At 41.9% G+C, this 15,635-nt stretch overlaps 1 protein-coding gene across 1 annotated transcript in view; it reads left to right on the forward strand.

The window, feature by feature from the left end:
- LOC124021738 (polycystin-1-like) overlaps positions 1–15,635 on the forward strand; it is a gene marked incomplete at its 3' end in the record, with an annotated part of 147,470 nt that overhangs the window by 71,194 nt on the left and 60,641 nt on the right. Inside the window, 7 exon segments of the mRNA XM_046336870.1 lie at positions 2,797–3,035; positions 6,188–6,309; positions 6,617–6,770; positions 12,273–12,544; positions 12,773–13,242; positions 14,051–14,311; positions 15,427–15,535. Of these exon segments, the coding sequence (XP_046192826.1) occupies positions 2,797–3,035; positions 6,188–6,309; positions 6,617–6,770; positions 12,273–12,544; positions 12,773–13,242; positions 14,051–14,311; positions 15,427–15,535 (1,627 nt within the window).

Consider the following 15,635-nt stretch of genomic DNA (forward strand, 5'->3'; position numbering starts at 1 on the left):
AAATCCTGTAACTAGTGTTAATAAATCCTGTAACTAGTGTTAGTAAATCCTGTAACTAGTGTTAATAAATCCTGTAACTAGTAACTAGTGTTAATAAATCCTGTAACTAGTGTTAATAAATCCTGTAACTAGTGTTAGTAAATCCTGTAACTAGTGTTAATAAATCCTGTAACTAGTGTTAGTAAATCCTGTAACTAGTGTTAATAAATCCTGTAACTAGTGTTAATAAATCCTGTAACTAGTAACTAGTGTTAATAAATCCTGTAACTAGTGTTAGTAAATCCTGTAACTAGTGTTAATAAATCCTGTAACTAGTGTTAATAAATCCTGTAACTAGTAACTAGTGTTAATAAATCCTGTAACTAGTGTTAATAAATCCTGTAACTAGTGTTAATAAATCCTGTAACTAGTGTTAATAAATCCTGTAACTAGTAACTAGTGTTAATAAATCCTGTAACTAGTGTTAGTAAATCCTGTAACTAGTGTTAGTAAATCCTGTAACTAGTAACTAGTGTTAATAAATCCTGTAACTAGTAACTAGTGTTAATAAATCCTGTAACTAGTGTTAATAAATCGTGTAACTAGTGTTAATAAATCCTGTAACTAGTAACTAGTGTTAATAAATCCTGTAACTAGTGTTAATAAATCCTGTAACTAGTGTTAGTAAATCCTGTAACTAGTGTTAATAAATCCTGTAACTAGAACTAGTGTTAATAAATCCTGTAACTAGTGTTAATAAATCCTGTAACTAGTGTTAGTAAATCCTGTAACTAGTGTTAATAAATCCTGTAACTAGTGTTAGTAAATCCTGTAACTAGTGTTAATAAATCCTGTAACTAGTAACTAGTGTTAATAAATCCTGTAACTAGTGTTAATAAATCCTGTAACTAGTGTTAGTAAATCCTGTAACTAGTGTTAATAAATCCTGTAACTAGTAACTAGTGTTAGTAAATCCTGTAACTAGTGTTAATAAATCCTGTAACTAGTGTTAATAAATCCTGTAACTAGTAACTAGTGTTAATAAATCCTGTAACTAGTGTTAGTAAATCCTGTAACTAGTGTTAATAAATCCTGTAACTAGTGTTAATAAATCCTGTAACTAGTAACTAGTGTTAATAAATCCTGTAACTAGTGTTAATAAATCCTGTAACTAGTGTTAATAAATCCTGTAACTAGTAACTAGTGTTAATAAATCCTGTAACTAGTGTTAATAAATCCTGTAACTAGTGTTAGTAAATCCTGTAACTAGTGTTAGTAAATCCTGTAACTAGTAACTAGTGTTAATAAATCCTGTAACTAGTGTTAATAAATCCTGTAACTAGTGTTAGTAAATCCTGTAACTAGTGTTAATAAATCCTGTAACTAGTGTTAATAAATCCTGTAACTAGTGTTAGTAAATCCTGTAACTAGTAACTAGTGTTAATAAATCCTGTAACTAGTGTTAATAAATCCTGTAACTAGTGTTAGTAAATCCTGTAACTAGTGTTAATAAATCCTGTAACTAGTGTTAATAAATCCTGTAACTAGTGTTAATAAATCCTGTAACTAGTGTTAATAAATCCTGTAACTAGTAACTAGTGTTAATAAATCCTGTAACTAGTGTTAATAAATCCTGTAACTAGTGTTAATAAATCCTGTAACTAGTGTTAATAAATCCTGTAACTAGTAACTAGTGTTAATAAATCCTGTAACTAGTGTTAGTAAATCCTGTAACTAGTGTTAGTAAATCCTGTAACTAGTAACTAGTGTTAATAAATCCTGTAACTAGTGTTAGTAAATCCTGTAACTAGTGTTAATAAATCCTGTAACTAGTGTTAATAAATCCTGTAACTAGTGTTAATAAATCCTGTAACTAGTGTTAGTAAATCCTGTAACTAGTAACTAGTGTTAGTAAACCCTGTAACTAGTGTTAATAAATCCTGTAACTAGTAACTAGTGTTAATAAATCCTGTAACTAGTGTTAATAAATCCTGTAACTAGTGTTAATAAATCCTGTAACACACACACACACACACACACACACACACACACACACACACACACACACACACACACACACACACACACACACACACACACACACACACACACACACACACACACACACACACACACACACACACATGCGTCAGTTACGTGTGGTAGCAGAACACTAGGGTCACTGTAAGGTCTACAGCATCTGTGTGTATGTGTGTGTGTACATGTGTGTGTGTACATGTGTGTGTATGTGGTCTCCTTCGCTAACATGTATGTGTGTGTTCGCTAAACATGTGTGGTCTCTATAATGTGTGTGTCTGTAAGGTGTGTGTGGTCTCTATAATGTGTGTGTCTGTAAGGTGTGTGTGGACTCTATAAGGTGTGTGTCTGTAAGGTGTGTGTGGTCTCTATAAGGTGTGTGTCTGTAAGGTGTGTGTGGTCTCTATAAGGTGTGTGTCTGTAAGGTGTGTGTGGTCTCTATAAGGTGTGTGTCTGTAAGGTGTGTGTGGTCTCTGTAAGGCGTGTGTGTGTAACGTGTGTGTGTTCTCTATAAGGTGTGTGTCTGTAAGGTGTGTGTGGTCTCTGTAAGGTGTGTGTCTGTAACGTGTGTGTGTTCTCTATAATGTGTGTGTCTGTGAGGTGTGTGTGGTCTCTATAAGGTGTGTGTCTGTAAGGTGTGTGTGTTCTCTATAATGTGTGTGTGTGTGAGGTGTGTGTGGTCTCTATAATGTGTGTGTGTGTGAGGTGTGTGTGGTCTCTATAATGTGTGTGTGTGTGGTCTCTATAATGTGTGTGTGTGTGTGTGTGTGTGTGTGTGAGGTGTGTGTTCTCTACCCCCTACAGGGAGCGTAGTGTTTGGTTGGGTCTCAGTGACGTGGACTCTCCAGGCTCGCTGCGCTGGGTGGACGGATCGGAGGCGCTGGAGGGCGAGGGCGGAGGGAGAGACCGGGCTACACTGGTTCGGGGGAAAGTGTGTGTGTCTCTAGACCACACAGCTCTGCCCAGCTCACACCCCTGCAGCACTAAACGGGCCTACGTCTGCCAGTACAGCCCCCAAGGTAGGAGACTGGACACACACACGCACGCACACACACACACACACGCAAGCACACACACACACACACACACGCCTAGCGGGACCACTCTGCCAGATGTGTATCTGTTGACTCTTCCTTTACAGCAGCTGCAGCCCCCCCCCCCACCGCGACTATCTCTCACACTGTTACCCTCTCTGTTAACCTCTCTGTTTACTGTTACCCTCTCTGTTAACCTCTCTGTTAACCTCTCTGTTACCCTCTCTGTTACCCTCTCTGTTTACATACCCTCTCTGTTAACCTCTCTGTTAACCTCTCTGTTAACCTCTCTGTTACCCTCTCTGTTACCCTCTCTGTTTACATACCCTCTCTGTTAACCTCTCTGTTAACCTCTCTGTTACCCTCTCTGTTACCCTATCTGTTTACATACCCTCTCTGTTACCCTATCTGTTACCCTCTCTGTTACCCTCTCTGTTACCCTCTCTGTTACCCTATCTGTTACCCTCTCTGTTACATACCCTCTCTGTTACCCTCTCTGTTACATACCCTCTCTGTTACCCTCTCTGTTACCCTATCTGTTACACCCTCTCTGTTACCCTCTCTGTTACCCTCTCTGTTACCCTCTCTGTTACATACCCTCTCTGTTACCCTCTCTGTTTACATACCCTCTCTGTTACCCTATCTGTTTACATACCCTCTCTGTTACCCTCTCTGTTTACATACCCTCTCTGTTACCCTCTCTGTTTACATACCCTCTCTGATTCCCTCTCTGATTCCCTCTCTGTTACATACCCTCTCTGATTCCCTCTCTGTTACCCTCTCTGTTTACATACCCTCTCTGTTACCCTCTCTGTTACATACCCTCTCTGTTACCCTCTCTGTTACATACCCTCTCTGTTACCCTATCTGTTACATACCCTCTCTGTTACCCTCTCTGTTACATACCCTCTCTGTTACCCTCTCTGTTACATACCCTCTCTGTTACCCTCTCTGTTACCCTCTCTGTTACCCTATCTGTTACATACCCTCTCTGTTACCCTCTCTGTTACATACCCTCTCTGTTACCCTCTCTGGTACATACCCTCTCTGTTACCCTCTCTGTTACATACCCTCTCTGTTACCCTCTCTGGTACCCTCTCTGTTACCCTCTCTGTTACATACCCTCTCTGTTACCCTCTCTACATACCCTCTCTGTTACCCTCATCTGTTACATACCCTCTCTGTTACCCTCTCTGGTACCCTCTCTCATACCCTCTCTGTTACCCTATCTGTTACATACCCTCTCTGTTACCCTCTCTGTTACATACCCCTCTGTTACCCTCTGTTACCCTCTCTGTTACATACCCTCTCTGTTACCCTATCTGTTACCCTCTCTGTTACATACCCTCTCTGTTGCCCTCTCTGTTACCCTCTCTGTTACATACCCTCTCTGTTACCCTATCTGTTACCCTCTCTGTTACATACCCTCTCTGTTACCCTCTCTGTTACCCTCTCTGTTACAAACCCTCTCTGTTACCCTCTCTGTTACCCTCTCTGTTTACATACCCTCTCTGTTACCCTATCTGTTACATATCCTCTCTGTTACCCTCTCTGTTACATACCCTCTCTGTTACCCTCTCTGTTACATACCCTCTCTGTTACCCTCTCTGTTACATACCCTCTCTGTTACATACCCTCTCTGTTACCCTCTCTGTTACCTGTTAAATGATCTGTTATAGTGTTTTCTCCAGTAGTACTACTAGGATGGTGTTTTCTCCAGTAGTACTACTAGGATAGTGTTTTCTCCAGTAGTACTACTAGGATAGTGTTTTCTCCAGTAGTACTACTAGGATGGTGTTTTCTCCAGTAGTACTACTAGGATAGTGTTTTCTCCAGTAGTACTACTAGGATGGTGTTTTCTCCAGTAGTACTACTAGGATAGTGTTTTCTCCAGTAGTACTACTAGGATACTGTTTTCTCCAGTAGTACTACTAGGATAGTGTTTTCTCCAGTAGTACTACTAGGATAGTGTTTTCTACAGTAGTACTACTAGGATGGTGTTTTCTCCAGTAGTACTACTAGGATGGTGTTTTCTCCAGTAGTACTACTAGGATGGTGTTTTCTCCAGTAGTACTACTAGGATGGTGTTTTCTCCTGTAGTACTACTAGGTACTACTAGGATGGTGTTTTCTCCAGTAGTACTACTAGGATGGTGTTTTCTCCACTGTAGTACTACTAGGATGGTGTTTTCTCCAGTAGTACTACTAGGATGGTGTTTTCTCCAGTAGTACTACTAGGATGGTGTTTTCTCCAGTAGTACTACTAGGATGGTGTTTTCTCCAGTAGTACTACTAGGATGGTGTTTTCTCCAGTAGTACTACTAGGATGGTGTTTTCTCCAGTAGTACTACTAGGATGGTGTTTTCTCCAGTAGTACTACTAGGATGGTGTTTTCTCCAGTACTACTAGATACAGTAGTACTAGATGGTGTTTTCTCCAGTAGTACTACTAGGATGGTGTTTTCTCCAGTAGTACTACTAGGATGGTGTTTTCTCCAGTAGTACTACTAGGATGGTGTTTTCTCCAGTAGTACTACTAGGATGGTGTTTTCTCCAGTAGTACTACTAGGATGGTGTTTTCTCCAGTAGTACTACTAGGATGGTGTTTTCTCCAGTAGTACTACTAGGATGGTGTTTTCTCCAGTAGTACTACTAGGATGGTGTTTTCTCCAGTAGTACTACTAGGATGGTGTTTTCTCCAGTAGTACTACTAGGATGGTGTTTTCTCCAGTAGTACTACTCTCAGTGTTTTCTCCAGTAGTACTACTAGGATCCAGTGTTTTCTCCAGTAGTACTACTAGGATGGTGTTTTCTCCAGTAGTACTACTAGGATAGGTGTTTTCTCCTGTAGTACTACTAGGATAGTGTTTTCATAGTACTACTAGGTAGTGTTTTCTACAGTAGTCCTACTAGGATGGTGTTTTCTCAGTCTACTAGGATAGTGTTTTCTCCAGTAGTACTACTAGGATAGTAGTTCTCTCTCCTTCTCTCTTTCCTCTCTCCCTTTTTCTCCTTCTCTCTCTCTCTCTCTCTCTCTCTCTCTCTCTCTCTCTCTCTCTCTCTCTCTCTCTCTCTCTCTCTCTCTCTCTCTCTCTCTCTCTCTCTCTCTCTCTCTCTCTCTCTCTCTCTCTCTCTCCAGTGCGTGTTCCTGATGCAGGGGTGTACCTGGTGGGCTTGGCTGTCTTCCCCACCCACAGACCTCTCTGTAGCCCCGCCCCCACACCGCTCTCCTCCCCTGAACCACCAGCCAGGAGCATAGAGGTGAGGAGAGACACACAATGTCACTACACACGTACTTTCACACTCTGTCTACACACTCATACAGTCACTCTAAAATATGTTTCTCTCCTCCTCTCACCCCTCCCTCTCTCTTTCTTTCTCTTCCTCTCCTCTCTCTCTCTCTCTCTCTCTCTCTCTCTCTCTCTCTCTCTCTCTCTCTCTCTCTCTCTCTCTCTCTCTCTCTCTCTCTCCTCTCAGCTCTCTCTGTTCTCAGCTCTCTCTCTCAGGCTCTCTGTCTCTCTGTTCATCTCTCTCTGTCCTCTACACTCTCTCTGTCTCTCCTCATCAGCTCCTGTTGTTCCCAGCGTTGGGGTTTGTTCAGGCAGGTCGTGTGTCATCTGTAGAGTTCATCTGTCAGGAGCTGTCCTCATACACTCAGCTTGTCCTACAGATCTACAGACCTCACTGTGGCCAGCACCCTGGACTAACCCTGCTGCTGCCTGGTGAGGACACATAGGTAGACAGACCAATAACACGGGCACACACACACACACACACACACACACACACACACACACACACACACACACACACACACACACACACACACACACACACACACACACACACACACACACACACACACACACACACACACACACACACACACACACACACACACACACACAGGAGATGGCGGAGGGAGGGAGATGACAGACACACCTTTTATAATAAATCCTTGCATGCATATCATCACATTAGTGTCGTGGCGTAGAGCAGTAGAGTAGAGACACTTACACAGGTAGAGTAGAGGCACTTACACAGGTAGAGTAGAGGCACTTACACAGGTAGAGTAGAGGCACTTACACAGGTAGAGTAGAGACACTTACACAGGTAGAGTAGAGACACTTACACAGGTAGAGTAGAGGCACTTACACAGGTAGAGTAGAGACACTTACACAGGTAGAGTAGAGGCACTTACACAGGTAGAGTAGAGGCACTTACACAGGTAGAGTAGAGGCACTTACACAGGTAGAGTAGAGACACTTACACAGGTAGAGTAGAGGCACTTACACAGGTAGAGTAGAGACACTTACACAGGTAGAGTAGAGGCACTTACACAGGTAGAGTAGAGGCACTTACACAGGTAGAGTAGAGGCACTTACACAGGTTGCACACACTGGGAACATGTTGAGTAGTTGAGGGTCCGGGAAAAGTATTTTATAAACACATTTCATGCAATTCTATAGATGACTGGAGACTGGCAGAATATTTTTCAATAACTCACAAATAATTGAAATGGCAGGCTACTTTGAAACTGACAAACTGAGAATCTGAGATCAATAAAAATCGACCTTGTCTTGAGCCCATCAATAGTCCAGGTCTTGATGTGAGGAGGAAAATATAGTCCAAAAAATGTTTTCCAGTTTCACTGACTCACCTAATGATGCTCAGATCACTCACCTAATGATGCTCAGATCACTCACCTAATGATGCTCAGATCACTCACCTAATGATGCTCAGATCACTCACCTAATGATGCTCAGATCACTCACCTAATGATGCTCAGATCACTCACCTAATGATGCTCAGATCACTCACCTAATGATGCTCAGATCACTCACCTAATGATGCTCAGATCACTCACCTAATGATGCTCAGATCACTCACCTAATGATGCTCAGATCACTCACCTAATGATGCTCAGATCACTCACCTAATGATGCTCAGATCACTCCCCTAATGATGCTCAGATCACTCACCTAATGATGCTCAGATCACTCACCTAATGATGCTCAGATCACTCACCTAATGATGCTCAGATCACTCACCTAATGATGCTCAGATCACTCACCTAATGATGCTCAGATCACTCACCTAATGATGCTCAGATCACTCACTAATGATGCTCAGATCACTCACCTAATGATGCTCAGATCACTCACCTAATGATGCTCAGATCACTCACCTAATGATGCCAGATCACTCACCTAATGATGCTCAGATCACTCACCTAATGATGCTCAGATCACTTAATGATGCTCAGATCACTCACCTAATGATGCTCAGATCACTCACCTAATGATGCTCAGATCACTCACCTAATGATGCTCAGATCACTCACCTAATGATGCTCAGATCACTCACCTAATGATGCTCAGATCACTCACCTAATGATGCTCAGATCACTCACCTAATGATGCTCAGATCACTCACCTAATGATGCTCAGACTCTAATGACTCCCTAATGATGCTCAGATCACTCACCTAATAATGCTCAGATCACTCACCTAATAATGCTCAGATCAGAATGCTCAGAGATCATAATGATGCTGAGCAGATCACTCACCTAATGATGCTCAGATCACTCCCCTAATGATGCTCAGATCACTCACCTAATGATGAGCAGATCAATATGATGCTCAGATCACTCACCTAATGATGCTCTTGATGCTCAGATCACTCACCTAATGATGCTCAGATCACTCACCTAATGATGCTCAGATCACTCACCTAATGATGCTCAGATCAAACCTAATGATGCTCAGATTTGATGCTCAGATCACTCCCTAATGATGCTCAGATCACTTACCTAATGATGCTCCGATCACTCACCTAATGATGCTCAGATCACTCACCTAATGATGCTCAGATCACTCACCTAATGATGCTCAGATCACTCACCTAATGATGCTCAGATCATTCACCTAATGATGCTCAGATCACTCACCTAATGATGCTCAGATCACTCACCTAATGATGCTCAGATCACTCACCTAATGATGCTCAGATCACTCACCTAAAATGATGCTCAGATCACTCACCTAATGATGCTCAGATCACTCACCTAATGATGCTCAGATCACTCACCTAATGATGCTCAGATCACTCCACCTAATGATGCTCAGATCACTCACCTAATGATGCTCAGATCACTCACCAGTGATGTCCGATTTGTTTGTGCTAAAAGCCTCTCTCTCTCTTTACTATGTAAAACAATATTTAGAAGTTGATCAAATATTTTTCCAGCCTGCAGCAGACAGATTACATTCTTCTGTTTTCTGCAGGAGACAATTGCTTTCCAACCTGTGTTTCCCTGCGATTTCTATTTGAAATATTGTGAAAGGCCTGTTTTGTCTGCATGTTGTCGTTCACTGACAGATGTGCAGCACATCCCTGACTGTAGGCCTTGTTATTGGGCTACACACAATCCACAGCCAGGCAGTTTTTCAAAAGAAACTATTGATCCTCTGTGGCTAAATGATAGACCTTCTCATGGTGTAGTAGGACAAACTGAATCATTTCATTTCTTTCTGAACAGACAGCCTTGGTTCTGTAACTAAATGAATGATGAAGTGCAACGCTGGACAGATGACAGTTGCAGGTTCATGTCTATCAGAACAGAGAGGGAGAGAGAACACAGAAAGGGAATCTCATTCTAGTTCTGTGAGAGATACAGGCTTGCTACTCACACAGCCATGGCCACGTGTTGGTCTCAAACAGGGTGCGATGTTGCAGGGCAGGATAATTAACGAAGAGGCAATTCAGATTAACTTTTTAACAGATAATTAACGAAGAGGCAATTCAGATTAACTTTTTAACAGATAATTAACGAAGAGGCAATTCAGATTAACCTGGAATGCTTTTATAATCATTTTTACTTTGCAAAATGTGAAAATTATTTTTCATGCCACAGTCCAAAACGTAGAGGTGCCGGATCCTGTTCTGGCTCAAATTAAGCACTGGATGTTTCTGTCATGATGATGTTTCTGTCATGATGATGTTTCTGTCATGATGATGTTTCTGTCATGATGATGTTTCTGCTATGATGATGTTTCTGTCATGATGATGTTTCTGCTATGATGATGTTTCTGTCATAATGATGTTTCTGTCATGATGATGTTTCTGTCATGATGATGTTTCTGCTATGATGATGTTTCTGTCATGATGTTTCTGCTATGATGATGTTTCTGTCATGATGTTTCTGCTATGATGATGTTTCTGTCATGATGTTTCTGCTATGATGATGTTTCTGTCATGATGATGTTTCTGCTATGATGATGTTTCTGCTATGATGATGTTTCTGCTATGATGATGTTTCTGTCATGATGTTTCTGCTATGATGATGTTTCTGTCATGATGTTTCTGTCATGATGATGTTTCTGTCATGATGTTTCTGTCATGATGATGTTTCTGTCATGATGATGTTTCTGTCATGATGTTTCTGCTATGATGATGTTTCTGTCATGATGTTTCTGTCATGATGATGTTTCTGCTATGATGATGTTTCTGTCATGATGTTTCTGTCATGTTGATGTTTCTGCTATGATGATGTTTCTGTCATGATGATGTTTCTGTCATGATGATGTTTCTGTCATGATGATGTTTCTGTCATGATGATGTTTCTGCTATGATGATGTTTCTGTCATGATGTTTCTGCTATGATGATGTTTCTGTCATGATGTTTCTGCTATGATGATGTTTCTGTCATGATGTTTCTGCTATGATGATGTTTCTGTCATGATGATGTTTCTGCTATGATGATGTTTCTGCTATGATGATGTTTCTGTCATGATGTTTCTGCTATGATGATGTTTCTGTCATGATGTTTCTGTCATGATGATGTTTCTGTCATGATGTTTCTGTCATGATGATGTTTCTGTCATGATGATGTTTCTGTCATGATGATGTTTCTGCTATGATGATGTTTCTGCTATGATGATGTTTCTGCTATGATGATGTTTCTGTCATGATGTTTCTGCTATGATGATGTTTCTGTCATGATGATGTTTCTGTCATGATGATGTTTCTGTCATGATGATGTTTCTGCTATGATGATGTTTCTGTCATGATGTTTCTGTCATGATGATGTTTCTGTCATGATGATGTTTCTGTCATGATGTTTCTGTCATGATGATGTTTCTGCTATGATGATGTTTCTGTCATGATGTTTCTGTCATGATGATGTTTCTGTCATGATGATGTTTCTGTCATGATGATGTTTCTGTCATGATGTTTCTGTCATGATGTTTCTGTCATGATGATGTTTCTGTCATGATGATGTTTCTGTCATGATGATGTTTCTGTCATGATGTTTCTGTCATGATGTTTCTGTCATGATGATGTTTCTGTCATGATGATGTTTCTGTCATGATGTTTCTGTCATGATGATGTTTCTGTCATGATGATGTTTCTGTCATGATGTTTCTGTCATGATGATGTTTCTGTCATGATGTTTCTGTCATGATGATGTTTCTGTCATGATGATGTTTCTGTCATGATGATGTTTCTGTCATGATGTTTCTGTCATGATGATGTTTCTGTCATAATGATGTTTCTGTCATGATGATGTTTCTGTCATGATGATGTTTCTGTCATGATGATGTTTCTGTCATGATGATGTTTCTGCTATGATGATATTTCTGTCATGATGTTTCTGTCATGATGATGTTTCTGTCATGATGTTTCTGTCATGATGATGTTTCTGTCATGATGATGTTTCTGCTATGATGATGTTTCTGTCATGATGATGTTTCTGCTATGATGGTGTTTCTGACATGATGATGTTTCTGTCATGATGATGTTTCTGTCATGATGATGTTTCTGTCATGATGTTTCTGACATGATGATGTTTCTGTCATGATGATGTTTCTGTCATGATGATGTTTCTGTCATGATGATGTTTCTGTCATGATGATGTTTCTGTCATGATGTTTCTGTCATGATGATGTTTCTGTCATGATGATGTTTCTGTCATGATGATGTTTCTGCTATGATGATGTTTCTGTCATGATGATGTTTCTGTCATGATGATGTTTCTGCTATGATGATGTTTCTGCTATGATGATGTTTCTGTCATGATGGTGTTTCTGTCATGATGATGTTTCTGTCATGATGATGTTTCTGTCATGATGATGTTTCTGCTATGATGATGTTTCTGTCATGATGATGTTTCTGTCATGATGATGTTTCTGTCATGACGACCCCGACTCTCCTCCCTCCAGGATGCGGTGGTCTCCTATGTCATCCTGTGGCTCTGTGTGTCTCCATGGAGCCCAGCACCTCCACCCCTTTACCATCCACGTCCTGCCCTCCTCCCCAGCAGTGGTGCCCCTTCCTGGGCCGCTGCCTGCCCCTAGCCAGCCCCTGCCACCCTGGATCCTGTGCCAACTGTACCCAGGCAGACACTCTGCCACACGGGGCGCAGCGTCCCAGCTACAGCCTGGTGGATGAAGTGGTGGTTACACTGCCTGCTGGACCTGTTGCACACATACTGGTGAGTGGATGGACACACACACACACACACACACACACACACACACACACACACACACACACACACACACACACACACACACACACACACACACACACACACACACACACACACACACGCACGCACAATGATGAAAGAACAAAACACCTACAGTGATACACACAACTACACACAACAAAGACAACTAGTACTTTTAAACCAAACTCTCCTCCTCTCCTTCTCCCTCAGGTGAGGGAGCATGTCGAGGACCTGCTGGTCTCCCCCGGCGACATCATCGGCCTGCAGCACAACGCTGGCCCCGCCTCCCTGCTCCACTGCGACCCTTCACCCCAGTCGCCGTGGCGACAGCCAATCCTGGCCCTCAACCAATCTGACTGGCTGTGGGCCAACTCCAACCAATCAGAAGGTTCCGTGGACCTGGACCAGAGCGTTGAAATTACCCTGGAGGATGTTCGAGGAGGAGTCTGGGCTGCGGACGTGGTCTGCCCGATCAGGGTGCTCTACGTTGGGCATAGTGAGACCCAGCTACAGGGGTCCCAGCTCTCCTCCGGCCTCTCCCAGCCGGGGCTCTATAGCCTGGAGGTGACCTCCGACGACCCTGCCTTCCCCGTCATGGCGTCATGTCCCATCCGCGTGGTCCCTCCCCTGGGCCTCACCGTCCTCCACCCCCCCTCTCAGAACGGAACATACTACTTCAGGTATTGTGTTGTGTTGTGTTGTGTTGTGTTGTGTTGTGTTGTGTTGTGTTGTGTTGTGTTGTGTTGTGTTGTGTTGTGTTGTGTTGTGTTGTGTTGTGTTGTGTTGTGTTGTGTTGTGTTGTGTTGTGTTGTGTTGTGTTGTGTTGTGTTGTGTGTTGTGTTGTGTTGTGCGTTGTGTTGCGTTGCGTTGTGTTGCCTTGTGTTGCCTTGTGTTGCGTTGTGTTGCGTTGTGTTGCGTTGTGTTGTGTTGCGTTGTGTTGCCTTGTGTTGCCTTGTGTTGCATTGTGTTGCGTTGTGTTGTGTTGCGTTGCGTTGCGTTGTGTTGTGTTGTGTTGTATTGTGTTGCGTTGCGTTGCGTTGTATTGTGTTGCGTTGCGTTGCGTTGTGTTGTGTTGTAGTATTGTGTTGCGTTGTATTGTGTTGTGTTGTGTTGTGTTGTGTTGCATTGTGTTGTGTTGTGTTGTGTTGTGTTGTGTTGTGTTGTGTTGCCTTGTGTTGCCTTGTGTTGTGTTGTGTTGTGTTGTGTTGTATTGTGTTGCGTTGTGTTGTGTTGTATTGTATTGTATTGTATTGTGTTGTGTTGTGTTGTGTTGTGTTGTGTTGCGTTGTGTTGTATTGTGTTGTGTTGTGTTGTATTGTATTGTGTTGTGTTGTGTTGTGTTGTGTTGTGTTTTGTTGTGTTGTATTGGATTGGATTGGATATTCTGTTTATTGTATGATATTATCAGTACCCTTTCACCTGGTCAAATTCCTGGTATATGTGAAATAATGTACTTGGCAAATACAAATGATTGTGATTGTGATCCAGGCCCAACCAGACGGTGGTTCTGCTCCGGGTCCACTCTCAGTACGGAGCCAAAGTCCACTGGCAGGGAAGCAACCAGAGTGTCCTCTTCCAGGACCACTGCCCCCCTGACTTCCTGCCCACTGTGGGGGAGTGTAGAGGGGCAGGCAGGGCAGAAGAACCAGGGAGAGGCGGGGGGAACCAGAGCCACAGTCTGTTTGCGGTGATAGATCTGGGGCTCGGGGAGGAGAGGGGGCCGGTGGTGGTGAATCTGTCAGCACACAGGTCAGATATCTCTATGGTTCTATACGTCCCTACACTGAAACAAGGGTGCGTTCTAGAACATAGGAGAATCCTTTGGTTCCATGTTCCACAAAGGGTTCTACATGGAACCCAAAATGGTTCTACCCTGGAAACAAAAAGGGTTCTACCTGGAACCAAAAAGGGTTCTGCTATGGGGACAGCATCGAAACCTCTGGAACCCTTTTCTCTAAGAGTATATCACATACAGTATATCTACATACAGTATATCTATATAGAGTATATCACATACAGTATATCACATACAGTATATCTACATACAGTATATCTACATACAGTATATCACATACAGTATATCTATATACAGTATATCACATACAGTATATCTACATACAGTATATCTATATACAGTATATCACATACAGTATATCACATACAGTATATCACATACAGTATATCTACATACAGTATATCTACATACAGTATATCTACATACAGTATATCTATATACAGTATATCACATACAGTATATCTACATACAGTATATCACATACAGTATATCACATACAGTATATCTACATACAGTATATCACATACAGTATATCTATATACAGTATATCTACATACAGTATATCTATATACAGTATATCACATACAGTATATCTACATACAGTATATCACATACAGTATATCACATACAGTATATCTACATACAGTATATCTATATACAGTATATCACATACAGTATATCTATATACAGTATATCACATACAGTATATCTACATACAGTATATCTACATACAGTATATCACATACAGTATATCTACATACAGTATATCTACATACAGTATATCTACATACAGTATATCACATACAGTATATCTACATACAGTATATCTACATACAGTATATCTACATACAGTATATCACATACAGTGTGATTGTATAGCCAGTATATTAGTCTGTTAGGGAAGCTAACACAAGTCTTCAAGTCTCAATGTTGCTCATCACGTGTGTGTGTGTGTGTGTGTGTGTGTGTGTGTGTGTGTGTGTGTGTGTGTGTGTGTGTGTGTGTGTGTGTGTGTGTGTGTGTGTGTGTGTGTGTGTGTGTGTGTGTGTGTGTGTGTGTGTGTCCACAGCGAGGTGACGGAGGCCAGTCTCAGCCTGTTGGTCAGGGTGGAGGAACCTCTGAGAGGTCTGGTGGTCCAGCCTCATCCCAGACACAGAGTCCTCATGGAATCAGTCGTGGTGAGTTCAATGTGTGTGTTGGGGGGTGTGTTGGGTGTGTTTGTGTTGGGTGTGTGTGTGTGTGTTGGGGGTGTGTTGTGGGTGTGTGTGTTGGGGGTGT

The sequence above is a fragment of the Oncorhynchus gorbuscha genome, unplaced genomic scaffold (assembly GCF_021184085.1).
Source record: "Oncorhynchus gorbuscha isolate QuinsamMale2020 ecotype Even-year unplaced genomic scaffold, OgorEven_v1.0 Un_scaffold_1191, whole genome shotgun sequence".
Classification (NCBI taxonomy): Eukaryota; Metazoa; Chordata; class Actinopteri; order Salmoniformes; family Salmonidae; genus Oncorhynchus; species Oncorhynchus gorbuscha.